The 16,830-nt window shown below is 45.4% G+C and overlaps 2 protein-coding genes across 2 annotated transcripts; both read left to right on the top strand.

Moving 5' to 3' along the window:
• Positions 1-692: 692 nt before the first annotated feature.
• LOC105698602 (adhesive plaque matrix protein-like) lies at positions 693-2,823 on the top strand. Its single transcript, XM_012422980.1, has 3 exons — positions 693-707; positions 1,276-1,618; positions 1,685-2,823. The coding sequence occupies exons 1-3, from the start codon at positions 693-695 to the stop codon at positions 2,821-2,823; spliced, it is 1,497 nt and encodes a 498-aa protein (XP_012278403.1).
• Positions 2,824-3,015: 192 nt separating this feature from the next.
• Positions 3,016-15,361, top strand: LOC105698601. Its single transcript, XM_012422979.1, has 7 exons — positions 3,016-3,057; positions 9,750-10,001; positions 10,672-10,951; positions 11,756-12,036; positions 13,321-13,713; positions 13,847-14,049; positions 15,268-15,361. The coding sequence occupies exons 1-7, from the start codon at positions 3,016-3,018 to the stop codon at positions 15,359-15,361; spliced, it is 1,545 nt and encodes a 514-aa protein (XP_012278402.1).
• Positions 15,362-16,830: the final 1,469 nt, after the last annotated feature.

The following is a 16,830-nucleotide window of genomic DNA, read 5'->3' as shown; positions in this document are numbered from 1 at the left end:
TGTGGCCCGTGGATGGCCACTTCGATTCGCCGGAGAAAGTGAAATGATCTATCATCTTGTCGAAGGAGATCGCCCGCTGGACGCTGGAGAACGCCTTTGGAGAACGCTGGAGAACGCTGGAGAACGCATTTGGTGAATGCTGGAGAACGTTGGAGAACGCCGGGGCACCCGGCCGTTCCCTTCTCCTATGCACTTGGGTCTTTCGAGATTTCCGAAGTGATCCGGTCCACGCCTTTCTTCGCAGATTCGAGCACGATGACGATCGGGAAAGTGGCCGTAATCGTCTGCCAGTGGCCAATAGCGGCGACGTCTGGGCGAGTTTTCTCCTGGGTCGAACTCGTTCTACGATGACGTCCATCGCCCTTATTGGCTATTCAGGAGCAACCTCCAGATCCGATGCATTTCCCACCGCGGCTCGACCCATTTATTCCGTTCGAGCCATCGGAACCTCGAGTGCATTTCCACTGTCTCCGCCGCGGGATGACCGGCTCGTAGGCACGTATAAGACCAGAGAAAACCCGAACTAGTTTCCCATTTTTTCCCCAGGGCTCGGGGTATAAAGGAGAAATTCCTGCTCCTGCGATCCATCATTAACCGTCCGACCTGGACGACGGAAGGCTCGCTCCTGGAAAAGTCTCGGTTGATGACTGTGACCCGGGGACCTTAGGCCAAGGAGCACCGGTGACCTCGACATGGAGCTGCTGCTGGTCGGTATCTTCTGATAGATTACTGATTTTCAGGGTTTCTCGATACCTGATAGTAAATTCTTAGATAAGATCATTATGCAAAGGGGATAAGCTGTGATTCCACCTGGGTCCTTTTTTGACTCGTTCCACGCCTTTCAAAACGCCGCCATATTACAATATGTGTATCCGTGTATGTGTATATGGCAGTGGTTTCTTTAGAAGTATCATGACAAATGGATTGTATTTTCGAAACGGAAACGTATATGGATGATCAATAAAATCATGTAGAAACTGGAATGGGAGGACGAAAGACGAGGACATATGATACTTTTTTATTTAATCTCTCTTCAATTTGTTTCGTATTCGACGCAATATTTTGATTGGTTGGTAGTTATAAAATATCGCAACATTTGGAAGTGGACTGTAATTGGTCCGTAGAAAGGGATGCGCGGTATCACTTTCTTGTATTCTTTGTATCATGGATGAGATACCTTCCAGAGAGGTTCTCAACGGGAATTGTAATTTCACTTGCATCGTTTAATTAAGAATAAATTGTTTACCGGTACTATATGAAGTATTTTTATTTCAGGTATTGTGCGTGCTGTCGCCAGCGATAATCGCGCAGCGATACCACAAGACTGGGAATCCGAACGACGAGCCGTTCCTCCCGATTTACCCGGTATTTCCGTACAGTCCAAAGCTGATGAAAAGAGGAACGGACAGGGAGATCATTACCCAATTATCCCCGGAGCTCTACGCGCCGAAACTGGACGCGAGGGATTCCTATACGGCGAGTTACAGCAGCAATTACCCGCGAGACTCTTATTACTCTACGTACAACCCGTACCCGAAGAGTCCCTCGACGAGTACATATTCTCCATATTACGGCCCGGTGCCCTACACCTACACGACCCCCTACACGCCCTACTCAGGCTACTCGAATCCTGGCTACACGCCATCAAGTCCTTTCTCCACGGTGAATCCTTTCTCAACATCAGCTCCTTACACACCCGCGACCTATTCGGGAAGCCCTTATTCATCTCCGCCCTATCCGAGCTACTACTATCAACCGCCATACTATCCCCCCAACTATTATCCCCATCCCTATCCTCCTGGACCACCGGGTGAGTATTCAGGACCAGGACCAAAACCCGAGCCCGACTCTTCGGACGCCTCCAACGAGAAAGACGAGAAGGACGAGAAGGAGGAGAAGGAGAAGACCCAGAGGAGCAAGAGCAAGGACTCGTCCTTGTCCAATGGGAACCAGTTCGTGGATGGAGGGAACTATATATCGTCAAACGGAAAGGACTTGGAGAGCCAGTCCAGCACCTACAAGGCTCAGAGTCCGTACAACCAGCTGGTCCCGGTGCCGGATTTCAGGAACCTGCCCATCCCGGTACCCAGGACTACCTACCGGGTCATCAGCGTTGGAGGGCAGCCTGTAGGACCAGACTATCCCTTGCCGAGTCACTACGCCAAGGTGCAGCAGCTAGAACAGGCCATGAGTCAGGCTCTGGCCAAGCTATTGGCCCAGAGTAGCAACCAAGCGCCCCCTGATGCGTCCTACGCAAACTACGACTCCAACAGAAATACCCTGACCAAGCCTCAGGACGCCCAATCCTACGTGACCGTACCTAACGTCATTGCTAAGACGGGCTTGGTGTACACCGGGCCTCTAAAGGGTGACAACAGCCAGTACTACACCGCCAATCCCCATCTTAGGTCGGCAGAGCAACCCCAGGTCATTCCCGTGACCTCGCTGGCCAAAGCCAGCTCCAAGTACCCCGATAACCAATATATGCAGAAATCGGTAACCAGGATGGCTATGCAAGAACCCCAGGGAGTCTACATTCCCCCGAAAAACAGCAAGAACCAGCCTTCTGATGACTATGGAGTATATGAGAACCAAGCCAGCCAGAACTACGACCTGCCTCAACAGAACTACCCGATCCAGGGTCAGGGGCCCGTCTCGTACCAGCACCAGAATCTCGTGTCGGTCCAGACCCCCCAATCTCACAGTTACCAGTTCAACAGCTACCGCCCATCACAGGCTTCTCAGCAGCAGCAGCAACAGCAGCAATACAAAATGACCAATCTGGAGGACGTCAACTTCGGTGCTAAGACCAGTAAGGGGTAGATCAGGGTCGAGACGCAGGGTCGGACCTCCGGCCCACGTCTCTCAGACCCGACCTAGGTTAAGGGGACCAATCCCAAGTCGATTTTAATTCTGGTGTCAAAATCTGGGACACAGATCGAGATCGAGGAGACGTCGGAGTCACGTGGGTCACGTCTATTTTAGATCCCTCGAGAGCGACGACCAAAGCTCAGGATGATCGTGCCGAATGAAGCCACGGTGCTGATGGAACACCGGGTAAAGGGACTCCTTGCTGGACACCTTGAAGAGGAAGAGGAGGAGCGGGGGAGGATGAATCGGAGTTCTCGGAAGCGGAGATCCAGGTCGTGGTTGGGTCCATGGGTGCAGGAGGATGGAGAAAGGAAGCGCCACGCCTATCCGTGGTCCTGGCTAGGTGGAGGTGCTATCTGGAGCTGGTAGATGGAAGTGATAGCTCGACGTGCCAGGTGGAGGCGCCTGGTGAAGGTTCTACTCGGTTCTCCGGTAGCCGGCAGCTAATCTTATTCCATACATTTCTGCCTTTGCGTTATGTCGACGGAGCAGATTAAATAGTGTAGTCTCCACTTCTGAGAAACGTCGGGGTCGATTTCGATCCTTTCTTGTCCAACCGAAAAATAGGAGGATCGCTCGAGACGTCGAACATAGGATGTAATTAGCGTAAAAATTGCCTGACATTTCGTTGGAAAGTTTCTCGTTAATTTCCCGTTCCTTTCTTCCCCATCATGAACTGGACCAATGTTATTTATACAAAAGAGGCTTGTAGCGACCTGGTAATAAATGATTGTTGATACTGTTACGTTAACTGCAGAGTGCCTCTTCTCGGATTTCTTGGGATGAATAATGTGCTTTTCCAGTCTTCGATGACGAAGGGGTTCATCATGAAAGTTGGTGGGCGAGGTTTTCCTAGGTTCCCTGGAACCGATCCACGGCGGATGTGTCCACTGATCGGGAAGGCATCCGTTGGAGAAACCGGCTAATTACAATTAATTCCCCTTTTCGAGGAGAGTGCCTTAACGAGGCCTAGTTCTTCTTAATAACAGGTTGTTCCATATTTTGCTTCTCGCAGCGCGCCAAGATGGCCCCGGGCCGGCTCTCGTCCAGCCTTTTAATTTTCCCCCCTTGCAGGGGCACTTAGAAAATTACAAAAAAATCTTGAAAGAAGGGCGAAGATGAAGAAAAAGAATTTCACGGGTTTCTCGAAGACTTCGGCTGGTTCTTGCCGGGTTCACAGGGCCCTCTCTCGTCCGTCGTTAATCTTCCGGGTCGACGTGCCGATTGTCAAGAAGCTCTTCGAGGCTCGGGCCCCAAGAGAGAGGGAAATCCGCGAAAAAGGTAAAAGACGAGCGCGGAGAGTCGTCGGTGGCATTTTGCTTTATTTTCGAAATTCCCACCGCGGGAGAGGGGAAAAAAAGAGCGATTCGATGGACCTCTCTCAGCCTCTTACTTTCTCGACTCGGAGCCAACGTCCTGATCCCAATGCTGCAGGATGCCGCCTGACCCGAAAGTTCGCCGCTCGATTTCGACCGTTAAGATCTCCCGATATCTTGCAATTAATGCGATATATGTAAACCGAGTTTACCATCGATGGGAGGAGTCGTAGAAATCGAATTTCAAAAGGTCAAGCCTTGGGTGGCGATTTTCAGTTTTTGGCCACGCCAACTCTGCTTTGCTGTTGGTGGTGAACAGGAAATTGCGGTCTTACAGGGGACAGGGAAAACTCAAAGAAAATCCTGGGATAGAAAGGTGGTCTTATTGTGGCCTTAAAATGAATATCGCTCCTAGAAACTGGGCCACGGACTTCTTTCGCGCGCGTCCGCCTGGAATTACCGGGGCCTTTGGTCGTGATAATTGTCTCACGCCAACAAAGGTAAACGCGTAATGAGAAGTTAGGATTTTAATTACTCCTTCTTAGTGAGGGTTCCTAGTTGTGTACCGGGGTAACAATCGATTTCTCCGCCATGGATGTGATTGACACCTGCAAATGCACCTGTCTAGGGGTGATGTCTGATGACCCGGAACTGCATCGAGATCTCCGTCTCCCGAAGATCTAGCAAATCGATGATTTACGTGATGGCCTCTTGGGCGGCACAGGTGCCACAGCGGAATTTGTGGTCGATCCCGTTTAGAAAGTGGTCTTCTTTCTTCGGGAAATGATTCCATGTAACACGGACCTTTTTCTGCTTTCTACTGGATCACCCTGAAGGCCTTGTAGAAGCGCGTCTAGGCGTGCGGAATTTATTCAAAAATTTATGCAAGAAATTTCGAAAGCCGATCCTTTCTTCCCTGTTCACGTGTCGTCATGGCTGAATCATTTCCGGATATTTTTCGTTTCATTTTTTTGCTCAATTTAAGTGCAACAATGTCCTCTTGTCTGGATCACTTCGGAGGCCTCGCAGAAGCGCGTCTAGGCGCGCGGAATTTATTCCAAAATTTATGCAAAAAATGTCGAAGGCCGATCCTTTCTTACCTGTTCACGTGTCGTCATGGCTGAGTCATTTCCGCGTATTTTTCGTTTCATTTTTTGCTCAATTAAAGTGCAACAAAGTCCTCTTGTCTGGATCATCTCGAAGGCCTTGTAAAGGTGCGTCTAGGCGTGCGGAATTTATTAAAAAATGTATGCAAAAAATTTCGAAAGTCGATCCTTTCTTCCCTGTTCATGTGTCTTCGTGGCTGAGGGACTTCCGTATATTTTTCATTGAATTTTTTTTGCATAGTTCTAGTGCAACAAAGTCCTCTTGTCTGTGGAATTCGACAGTTCGGCCTTCACCTCTTCGCGTCTCACCGCTTCGCGTCCATCGAAGTCTTTTCCTTTTTCTCTCTTTCTTTAATCCTATATGTTTGCCTTTCCTGTCCTACGAGCCTGACCACAGGGTCATAAAGCCATCTATTAAATTACGGCACTCTCGGGGAGGTGATCGCGTCCATTGAAGCTGAAGACCACGCACTTCCAGGACGAGGCATCGATGTGCAATTACCTGCAGTAAAGCTCGCAGAACCATTCTAGAGAAAGGACCAAGGCCTTCATTTTCCGGTCATTTAAAGTCCCTGTGTGATTATTTCTCCCTTGATAAAAATGTCTGACACTAATTGAATCCTCTCGTAACTTCCCTTGAACTCGACACTGACCGAATTAACTCCGAGTTGCGGAATTACGGGCTGGATTTTTCTTGCTCCATGCAAGGCGTGCCGGAACCAGATATTACGCTTCAATTAGTGCAACCCTGAAGCAATCGGTTCGCGAATCAATCGGCAAACGAGTTTAGTCTTCTTCGATCGGATTGCGTAAAATCCGCTGATTAGCAAGGCACCACGAAATGGGTTTTTCGTGAGAGATGTCGCAAAAAATCGAGGATCGTCCATTAATTAGCGACAACGCCTTTCTAGTCGATTACGACACGCGTTAAAAGTGCTAGGAGATTTTTCAAGATGTACGAGATCGCTTCGTGTTCTTCTAGTGGACTTGAGTTGAAAATTTTGGAGTTCATATATAATCTCATGAAATATGGTTTGAAGTGCAATCCGCGAATTTGAAACAGGAAGACGTCAATGAAATCGGTCCTATTACAACTTCAAACACACTTATATCCGTTTCCGCAGGCCTAAATTTCTAATAATAATATCGGTAACATAGTATAATAATTAATTACATATTTAAATTCCGCTTCTTATGAATGCGATAATTCAATAAATTCATAGTAATATATTTTCTAATTAGCTTTACTCTGTCTTCCTTCAATGAAAAGTGATTTTAAGATTTTCCGTTCTAACTTCCCTAGGAGCACAAAATATTTTTCCTACATTTTCTATATGTTTAACGATATGTTGTACATTTTGTAAATATTTAGCAGAGGTTTGAAATATTTGGAAAAAGTTTTCTTTGGAATATTATCTTTATAATATTTGTATAACATTAGCTCCACGTGTTTTTATAATATTTTTCTACCAGATATATAAAACATTTCGTTTCATTTCAATATAAGGAAATTTTAAATATTATCTGCCGAATACATCATAAACGTTTTGAAAATATTTAAAGTCTAAATCACACGTTTTGCTCCCATAATGAAAAAGCAGAACGAAAGTATTAGAATAATTTGTCGTGTTTTTTGATACCAAATGAAGTGTCCGATAATAATCGTGAAGTAAAAAAAATATCTTTATTATATGTTCATAAATTAAAAAGTATAATTTCTATATACGTTTATAAATTATTGAAACTAAATATGTCATTGAGATTTTCAAGCAATATTTCAGAAATCTTCGAATGAAATCTACGAGACGTCTTAAAAAATCTGTCGCCCAAGATATTTAGCAAAGATTACAAATAAACATTTAGAAATTATTCCGTGCTACTAGGGTTGTATAAAATTACCCGATTCAATTGAAGAATTCCGAGGAATTGAAAGGTTCCAGAGATAAAAATGATCTCTGAAGTCTCTTCTTGTATAACATCGAAACTGAAATTTCTGACCACCAACTATATGATAAGAAAAATAGTGGATTCGCCGGTTCCACCAACCTCTGCTAACGAGTTAATCCCCACAGTGAGTTGTGGGTTTATTTCAACATATGATTACACAATCAATGACACAATCGATATCGTTGGAGCTGATCTGAGATTCATCCGAGATCGATAACTCCAGGTATGTTGACCACGTCGAAGGCGTTCCCAGGCTTCTTCATGTTTTCCGTCAGGTCGGAAGTTTCCACCGAAGAGTTCTACGGGATGGCCTGAGTTGACGATATCGTTTAAATTTTATCGTTTCCCACTTTCATCTTTCTCGGACCAGCATATACCGGCCAGTCCTGTTCCTCCCCTGGTACGCTTGGTCCCGGCTCTTCCGGGTGGCCGTCGTTCCCGAAGAAAGTCGCTCCTTCCGAGGACTCGTAAATAAAACAGTGGATCGATGTCAATCCCGGCCGATCGATCTCGAAGTGCCGATGCGATAATCCCGGGCATTCGGGCGCCGAGAAGCGATCGACCGCTCGATATTGCCCCTCGATTTTACGACGGCTCTTACAGGAGCTTTATTGCCTCCTAGACTAGCGGAGCCCATTGCCACTGTTACGGCGGGATGATAATTAAATAATACCGTCGAAAGAAGCCGAGTTATAACCGGCAAGACTGCGGAACGCGAAATCGAGGGACCGGAACCGGCCGGAACCTCTTAAGGGTCTTTCCGTGTCCAGCGTTTGCGCACTCCACCTTCTTCTCCTGGTCTTTTAGGCGGAATGCAAATTTATATCTGGCTTTCCGACTCGATGCATGAATTACTGGCCGACTTGTTCTTGGTGAAGGGAGATGATACCGTTGCTCGGTCGGTAATAGTCGACGAGGTGTGCGGACTCGTCCATGAAGACGGGGCCTCGAAGAGCGCGTAGATCCGTCGGGGTTTGGTCAAAGTAGGGGTAAAGGCTATATAAGTGAAGGAGAACAGCTTTGCTTTTATAGTTGAGCTAGGTGGCTCGTGTCGTGTGCCAATTTTTCAGTTTCGACATGGTAGGTACACCCTCGACTAATATTTTGAGATTTCTTGCGAAAAACTGCGCGTGGGAGGAGACCAATGCGCGACTTACGATACTAGTCTATTATTACAAATACTGGTGGAAAACATACAGCAGAATTTTTTTTTATCATTCTATCATTCATACATAAGACCAGGAAGCTCACATATGTGTAAAATCTGCGAATTCTCACCCCATGATCACAAATTTAAACAATTTTTTCTCAAAATCGAACATATTCTGGGAGGTAATACTTAGATGATGATTATGATATTATGCCGTTATAACGAATGCTGGCGAATGATATAGAATACAATTTTTTTACCATTCCACGTAAGAGCAGGAAGCTCATACATGTGTAAAATCTACGAATTCTCACCCCATGAACGCAAATTTGAGTATTCCCTTCTTAACATCGTCCACATTCTGGGAGGTAATAATTAGATGATGATAACAATGATGTACATATTTTTTATCATTTTATATACGACTCTTCTTATTGTTAGTAACATATGTATAAGGTGTACAAAATCTCGCTTCACGCAGTAGATTCTTTAATTCCTTTTTTCCAATATCGCGTACTTTTGCGGGGAAGGTAACAATAAAATAATAATAACAATACTGTAGTTATTCGAAGTTCGTTGGGGATTATAGATCAGAGTTCCGCGATTAGAACCGTTCGGAGCTGATCGGATCTTCGGCATCTGGATTCCCTGAAGAGTGCCCTGGAAAGTCGGTTTGTGGTTCGCTTTCCGAGAAGGTTCGCACGTAGAAGTCGATACCAGATCTTATTTCGAGAATCGAGTGTCGGAGTACCGAAGTAAAAGTGGGTACGGCATTTTCCCGGTTATAATAAGTAGAAGAAACCCGTAACGACGAACGTGCCGTGGAACGCAGGGCACATATCCTACAAGTGGGGCAGTAGCTCCAGATAGGTGAATAAGACCTTGATCGTAGAACAAGTTCCTCCAGGTGGAGTGTCATATTTTTTTTGAAGCCATTGAGAAAGGTGGTCGAAGAGGGCCCGACCGAAATTCCGACTCGGAGGCGCCTCCGAAAGAGGAGAGTACTTTTACTTCAAGCCGAGACGATGCATTCGCGAATGGGAGGCCTCCTCCCTGGTCCTGGCAGGGTCCAGTCTATATAAGAGTGCTCCATGTCGGTCGTTTGACCCAGAACTTTGCGAGCAGTGAAAGTGCACCTGACACGCGTCCTTTTTGTTGGAGACCCAATGGTGAACACAGATCCCTCTAGGACGTAATCGGGAGACAATGACGGACGACTTTCCATTGCGCCGCACTTTGTCGGTGCAATTTGCTGCTTTCTAGGCGAAAAGAGAAAGACCGAAAAACGCGATTCCCCGTAAACCGCGAGATTTCCTCGATCGAAAGTGGATGAGTAATAATTTTCCACATTTTCCACAGAGGATCCAAGTGGTGCTCCTTTGCTTCGGCGTGGCGCTGGCCGAGAAGAAGATCAACCTGGAGGACATCGAAAGGGACAACTTACGAGCCGAGAGCAAGTCCAAAGTGGAGGATGCACAATCCGAAGAGCGGTACCAGGAGAAACTGGAAGTGGCCCAGCATCGATACCAGCCTCTTCAGGGCCAGCTTCAGCAGAGCGATCAGGCCTCGACCTTTGCAGCTTCGCACCAGCCGCAACCCGTTAAGTACACGGTGGGTACCACTTTTACGAGCGTGTAACAGCCCGACCCCTCGTGATTGCACGTGCAGAGCTGGTCTATGACTTCGGGTTTCCTAATAAAAGAGCTCGCCACTAAAAAAGTGCATCTCTGCCCTCGTCCAGCCGCGATGCAGCCCGCGAAGACGCGCTTCCGGAACGCCCTCGACAGCTTGCAAAGTGCGTTCCCTCCTAGGATGCGTTAATTTATGGTAACCGATTTTTACGAGGCGATCGCACCTAGTAAATGCAACGAGGAACTCGCACTCGTTATTACGGAAGCTGCAACAGATGCACGGGATGACTGTAGGATTTCTAAAGCGAGCCTTTTCCTTCGCGCCTCCAAGTACGGGGTGGAGTACACGTTGCGGGGCACTTATGATTAATGGCTTTCGTTGTAGCTTCGATATCTCTTGATTAATACCGGCCGCGGTATATACGGAGGCAGGGGAAGTAAAATCGAGGTGAATTGCCTGGATTAATTGAGCTTTAAAAAATGGCCGCAAAAACCGCGGCTATTCCGCGGAGGCGCGCGATTCGATCGGGAAGGGTTAATCGATCGTCCATGCAAAAGCGATTCGACTCGCGAGCCACTCGCGGGGCGAATCGCAAAAACGGGATTATCCAGATCGGGAGATCGGCATTATCACGGTGGGTAATTAGCAGGTCCACCCGGAAGAGTACAGCGGGATAAAGTACTCGGCGAACGAGGTGGCGTACCAGCCGCAGAATTCCATCCTGCAGGCCGATCGGCAGAATCTGCAGCCCCTGCAGTATTTCGCCGATTACCAGCAGCAGGCTGAAATTGGGCAAAAAAGCGTCGCCCAGGGCGCTTATGAACCGCAGCAATTGCTCCTTCAACAACCGGAAGTCACGGTCGGCAACCAGATCCAAAGTACTCAGCAGAAAGTCGTAACCGAGAAGTACCTGAAGAGTCCCAACAAAGGTATAACACCTCTTCGGGTCTACCTTAATCCTGCAGAAAAACCGATCGTTGCAGTAAGAGGAAGTGGCTGCTCGGCGGAAAATTCGAAAGCGAGACTTCATCTCGGATGCATATCGATACGCGATTACGGAGATCATGGGGTTCGATAAATGGTATTGTTCCATTGTTCGGGGCTTTGGGATACTCGTGGAAATTCGCTGAACAGATTGATTCCGGAATTCTTTTAAACCCTGAATAGAGATGATGGTCTTGTCAATGCTGACTGGAAATGTTACCTGTTAGACACTTTGAACGTTAACATCCGCATATTAATTTTTTGGGGTCTGATTAGATGCCTGTAACCGAGGAGCTGCGTCAGGGTTTTATAATATTCATGGGATTTTATTGAAAGGTTAGATTTGGGAATTTATTTCGAAAAACTCTTTCAAATAGAGATGCCGTATACCAGCATCTGCTATTGTTGTATATAAGCTGCATTCTTGATCAGGTGCTTACCTCCAAGGAACTTTTAGAAGCATCGAAATATTCCTAGAAATTCACTGGGCCGTTTGGTTTTGGACAAAAAAATTCTTATTCTGTCAATTTTTATTCTAAACTTTGCTTTACGAGACATTTTCTTCGTTCAAATTCTGTTAATTCTTTTACGTCAGCTCCTATCTTGTCACCTGGCTATCGTTTGGGCCTTGATTAAATGTTCCACGTGAGCTTTGAAATATCCGCAAAAATCCATATTTTAGAATTTCTTTTGAAAAAGCATTTCAGGTATAATCTTTCTTTGGCCTGATGGAAAATTTTGATTTGTAGACACTCTGTACGTCAACATCCCGATGCATCAGCTGCTGTCCTATTACCCGGGTTTGAGTTTTGGTCAGGTGCCCTTAACCAAGGGACAGGTGCAACCCCTGTTGCACCGATTGGCAACGGAAGCTGCGCAGAAGATCGCGATCCCAATCTACAATCCAGGATTTAGCAACGCCCAGTTGTTCCCATCTTCCAGGGTGGCCTACCAAGAGGTCCAACAACCTCAGTACGTGACGTACGGGTCCAAGTACAACCAACAATCGCAATTGGCACTCACCTCTAAGGTACGAGTTCCGAAATAAGCGGGTCGGGTGATCGGGGTGCCACCGATTTAGGGGATTCGGCCAAACGTGAAATTCCCTAGATTGGAAACTTTACGATATCCCGAGGTTACGGCGCGATGCACAACTGGGACGCGGGGTCGTTGCTCCGGAGATTAAAATTGCGATCGAGGCAGTGACATAATAATACCGGTAGATATCGTGACGCAAGGACCTCTAGGAGCGATATTTCTCGGATTTGATTCCCAGGATCTGACGGATCCGAGAGAGAAATAGAAATTTTTCAAGGATTTCAGGGAATCCCCGAATGAGGGAATACTCTTGCTCCAGATTCTTAAGGCGATATGGAAGTGTGATATAGACGTACCGAAAAGTCAACATATTTATATAACTTTTCTCCAAACTGGGTGCACCGAATTATCGGAAAATTTAACACGTGATTATGGAGGTTCTAAGGAAGAACGCGCTGCCCGTGAAATTTGATTTTTCAAGAAAAAATATTTTTTTTTAGCTCTTGTCCGAGATAAGTAGAACATTTTTTTTCGATAAAAGAAATTTCATGAGCAGCGCGTTATTCTTTAGGGCCTCCACAATCACGTGTTAAAGTTTCAGATAATTCGGTGCACCCAATTTGGAGAAAAGTTTTATAAATGTTTTGACTTTTTGTTATGTATATATCACGCTTTCATATCACCTTAAGGGCTTCTGATAATGCCGAGACATTTTGTCGCATGGGTCTTGAGGTAAGATATCTCCCGGATTCGGGACAGAGATATGAATATTTCAAGGATTTTTGAGAATCCCTAGATGACCGGACTCCTTGGCTTTAGATCCTTGAGGATATATTGCTGTGATATAGCGACCTCGGAAAATAACGTAACGTAAGAATTTACGATTCCCAGGATCAGCTGCGTCCACAAGAGAGATATTAATTTATGACAAATTTTCGGGAAAATCTAGGTGGCCACATCCTTGGTCCCAGGTTCCTACCAGCTAATCCCGGTATATCGCGGACCAAGGACTCTAAAAAAAGTACCTAAGGTTTCCATTGACCGAGTAATCCACGAATGAGATAGGAATTTCTATCGAATTTCGATAAATCCTGGATGACCGATGCCCGGATTCCAAGTTCCTAGGAGCCTAATTCCTCCATTCCAATCTCCTGTCGCAAGGACTCTGAGAAGCGATATGTTTCTAAGGGTTCATTCCCAGGATCCAAGGATTCCATAAGAGAGATAATAGTTCCGAAGGAACATTTAAAAAAATGTGGCAATCCTTTGGTTCCAGGCTCCTAAAGGTTTGACGTATGCAGCGACCGAAGATGCGAGGTCCTTGGTGACGCCGGGGGCTTCCACGGTCCCCCTGGCACCTGCAGACCCTGCAGCTGCGGTTTACGTCCAGCAGGATCAGGTGTACCCCCAACAGAAGAAGTACTCCCATACCCAGGCCCTTATAGGGCAGTCTCGACCGCGGTACGAGCTGGTTTACAACCATCCGGGATTGCTCTATTTGCAAAGCCCGGCGTTCATCCAGGACAACTCTTTGGCGCACAACGGCCATCAACCGAGCCAATACAGCCAATACACCCAACCGCAACAGTTCTACCTCTCGCCTTCACTTCCCGACCAGGTGGCGAAAACTGCTTTGCCAGCGCCGGTCGTTTCGCAAAATTACGTCAAGGTACCTTGCTAACGGGCTTCGGTGGTGCCGTTTGCGTTACGCAAACCGCGCCGGCTAACCGAGCTTCTGGCTCGGAAAAAGAAACTCGCGGAAGAAAGGAAGGATTCCTTTCTCAGAAACGTCGTCGTTGCAGATCCCGGAAGAGCCGAGAACGAGTTTCTCACCGCCCCAGCTACCGGCCCAAAATTTCGACCCGGAGGACTCCCAACTGCTGACGGTCCCTGATGGGGGTGACCATCGTCAGTTCTCGAATGGTCATCAGCTCGACGGAGAGCCCAAATCGCTGCTGGACACGTACGTCCCGAGCCACGTCATCGCTGCTCAGGACTCCGCCAGGTAGACCTGGGAAGATTTTCCCGATTTTCCTCGGTTTTACCATTTCTTTTTTTTTCTTATTACGTTTCAAATTTAATACGTGTCGCTATCAGCAGAATGTCTGCAATTGTGGCCAAGTTTAAGAAACTTGGGAGAGTTTCCCACCAAATATATTGGGCTGGGGCATGAGTTCGTGGATTTTCTTTTCGGTTTCATTTGTTCGAACTAGTTTTCCTGGTTCGAAAAAACGCACGCACTTATGCACCAACGCTATATATAGGCGTGACACCCTGACCTAGTCATTATCTGTGATGTCTAGCCTGGCGCACTTTTCTGCGTTTTTCTACCTGTGAAATTCTCGTGTTCAAATTGTCGGTAACAATTCTCACGCCTATAATGTGGCTAAAAATCTTCATGTCTGCAATGGCAGATTAAGAAACTCGGTAGAGTTTCGCGCTCATATATATATGTAGGCGCGAAACCCTGACCTAGTCATCTGCGATGTTTAGATTGACGTATTTTTCTGCGTTTTTCTAGCTGGAAAATTCTCATGTTCACAATTTTCAGTGAACGTTCTCGTGTTCAAGTTGTCGGTAACAATTCTCACGCCCACAATGTGGCAAAAAATCCTCGTATCTACATACAATAGCATTGAAGATTAAGAAACTCGTTAGAGTTTCGCGCCAAATATACATGGGCGTGAAACACTGACCTAGTCATTATCTGCAATGTTCAGCCTGGCGCGTCAAATTGGGCAGAAAATGTTTCCTGAACTTCTTCAATGAGTAATGTCAACATTAACCAGGTCATCGAGATTGCATTATTTTTCTGGGTTTTTGAGTTTGAAATTCTTATATTCAAACTTTTCAGTGAACGTTCTCGTGTTCAAATTGTCGGTAACGATTCTTACGACCACAATGTTGCTGAAAATCCTCGTGTCTACAATGGCATTGAAGATTAAGAAACTCGGTAGAGTTTCGCGTCAAATATACATGGACGCGAAACACTGACCTAGCCATTGTTTGCGATGTTCAGCCTGGCGCGTCAAACTGAGCAGAAAATGTTGTTTCCTGAACTTTTTGAATGAGTAATGTCAACTTTAACCAGGTCATCGAGATTGCATTATTTTTCTGCGTTTTTGAGTTTGAAATTCTCATGTTCACAATTTTCAGTGAACGTTCTCCAAATTGTCGGTAACGATTCTCACGCCCACAATGTTGCTAAAGATCCTCATTTCAGGTACCGAGAGAGGCCGATAAAACTCGAGGGAGGATTTCTCCCATCCAAGGGAGCTTTTGGCCACACCTTTGAGAAAGTCAAGGCGGAACCCTAAAGATGGATCATTTCGACGCATCGAGTTGCGGAAAATAAAAAAAATGAGTCCGAGTTGGTTGCCCAATTCGCGGTAGAGATTGAAGCCTTGGACAGGACGAGGAGGATGACGAGCCGCGATTTTGGAAGGAAGTAACATCTCATCTAGTCTTTCATCGATGACCATGACACGGCATGCATAGTTTTGTCGCATCTACACGCACGCATATCTTTGCGCCCGTTCTCCATTCACCTTTTTTATACGCCTTTTTAAATAAAATCTTAGAAAACACCCGCCCCGGTCCTCTTTGTCAAAGTTTTTACGGTCGGCTCTGTCGAGTCGTTCCAGATCTCCAGCATCCAGAATTCCCTTCGAGACATCTTTACTTTCTCGCTCACCGTTATATGATAATTCCCGACCTTGTCAATTAACAAGTACCGTTCCCTACAAGGAGATACCTTCGGTTACTTTTTATATTTTTTTTTAAATTAACCATCCTTATAACAAATATATTTACCAATAACTTAGCCATTATCTTAAATCGATAATATCAAAATTGAATTGCCTGGCCAATTAAATTTGGTTAGTTTTAATCAAGAACAAGATGTTCTGATTTATTGGACATCTTGAATTAAAAACACCGAATTATTTAATTTCGGTTAGTTTTAATCAGGAAATTGTTGGTACCTATATTTGGGTGTTTTTTATTCATGATAGTATAGACTATTAGTTGTCAGAATCTTGAATTAAAGGCCCAAATATTTAATTCGATAATTAAATTTGAGTCATTTTAGTTCACATAATTGTTGACGTTCAATTAATTATTTATTGTACGCAATCAGGAGATCGTTAGCGTACTTACATCGGGTTCGTCTGGTAATGGAGGTTGATAGTCTCATCCAGAGAGTATCCATCACGGAACGGGTACCCATCCATTATCACCATATCCTTCCGCCCATCAATCACGCGTTTATGTCAGCTATCAACTTTTGGCTATAATTTCGTTGGCGCTAGCCATCCAGGTGATTAAGTTTATTAACCAGAGTGAACAGTATTTCCCTGATTATGCCCCCCGTAATTTCGTAACAGTAGGTTAGCGTGCATTGTTCCTTTTCAGAAATAGATTGCATAAAATCTCGGATGATAATACTCACGGTAACAGTAATACATAATATACGCCCAGTGCATATTTATATATTTTTATGCACCTTCGCAAATAAGAAAAAGTTTTAAATACTATGAGAAGCTTCCACCACGAAGTAATAGAAAAATAAGAAAAATGAAAAATTAATAATGCGATAAAAAGATTGGAACTTCAAGAAAATTGAGTTTAACGGGTTTCGATTTATATTGAAAAAGTTTTAAATATTTTCAGAAGTTTCCCCTAGTACTTAAAAGTGTACAACTGAAATTTAGGTGTGAGAAACTACAGGTATGTACTGCGCGTCACACAAATGCATTAATAATAGATAAACCCGAGAAACGAGAAA

This window comes from Orussus abietinus, unplaced genomic scaffold (genome assembly GCF_000612105.2).
Source record: "Orussus abietinus isolate OABI.00-Male unplaced genomic scaffold, Oabi_2.0 scaffold31, whole genome shotgun sequence".
In the NCBI taxonomy this organism is placed as follows: Eukaryota; Metazoa; Arthropoda; class Insecta; order Hymenoptera; family Orussidae; genus Orussus; species Orussus abietinus.
The sequence above is the reverse complement of the archived record's forward strand: the minus strand, read 5'-3'. Positions and strand labels throughout refer to the sequence as shown.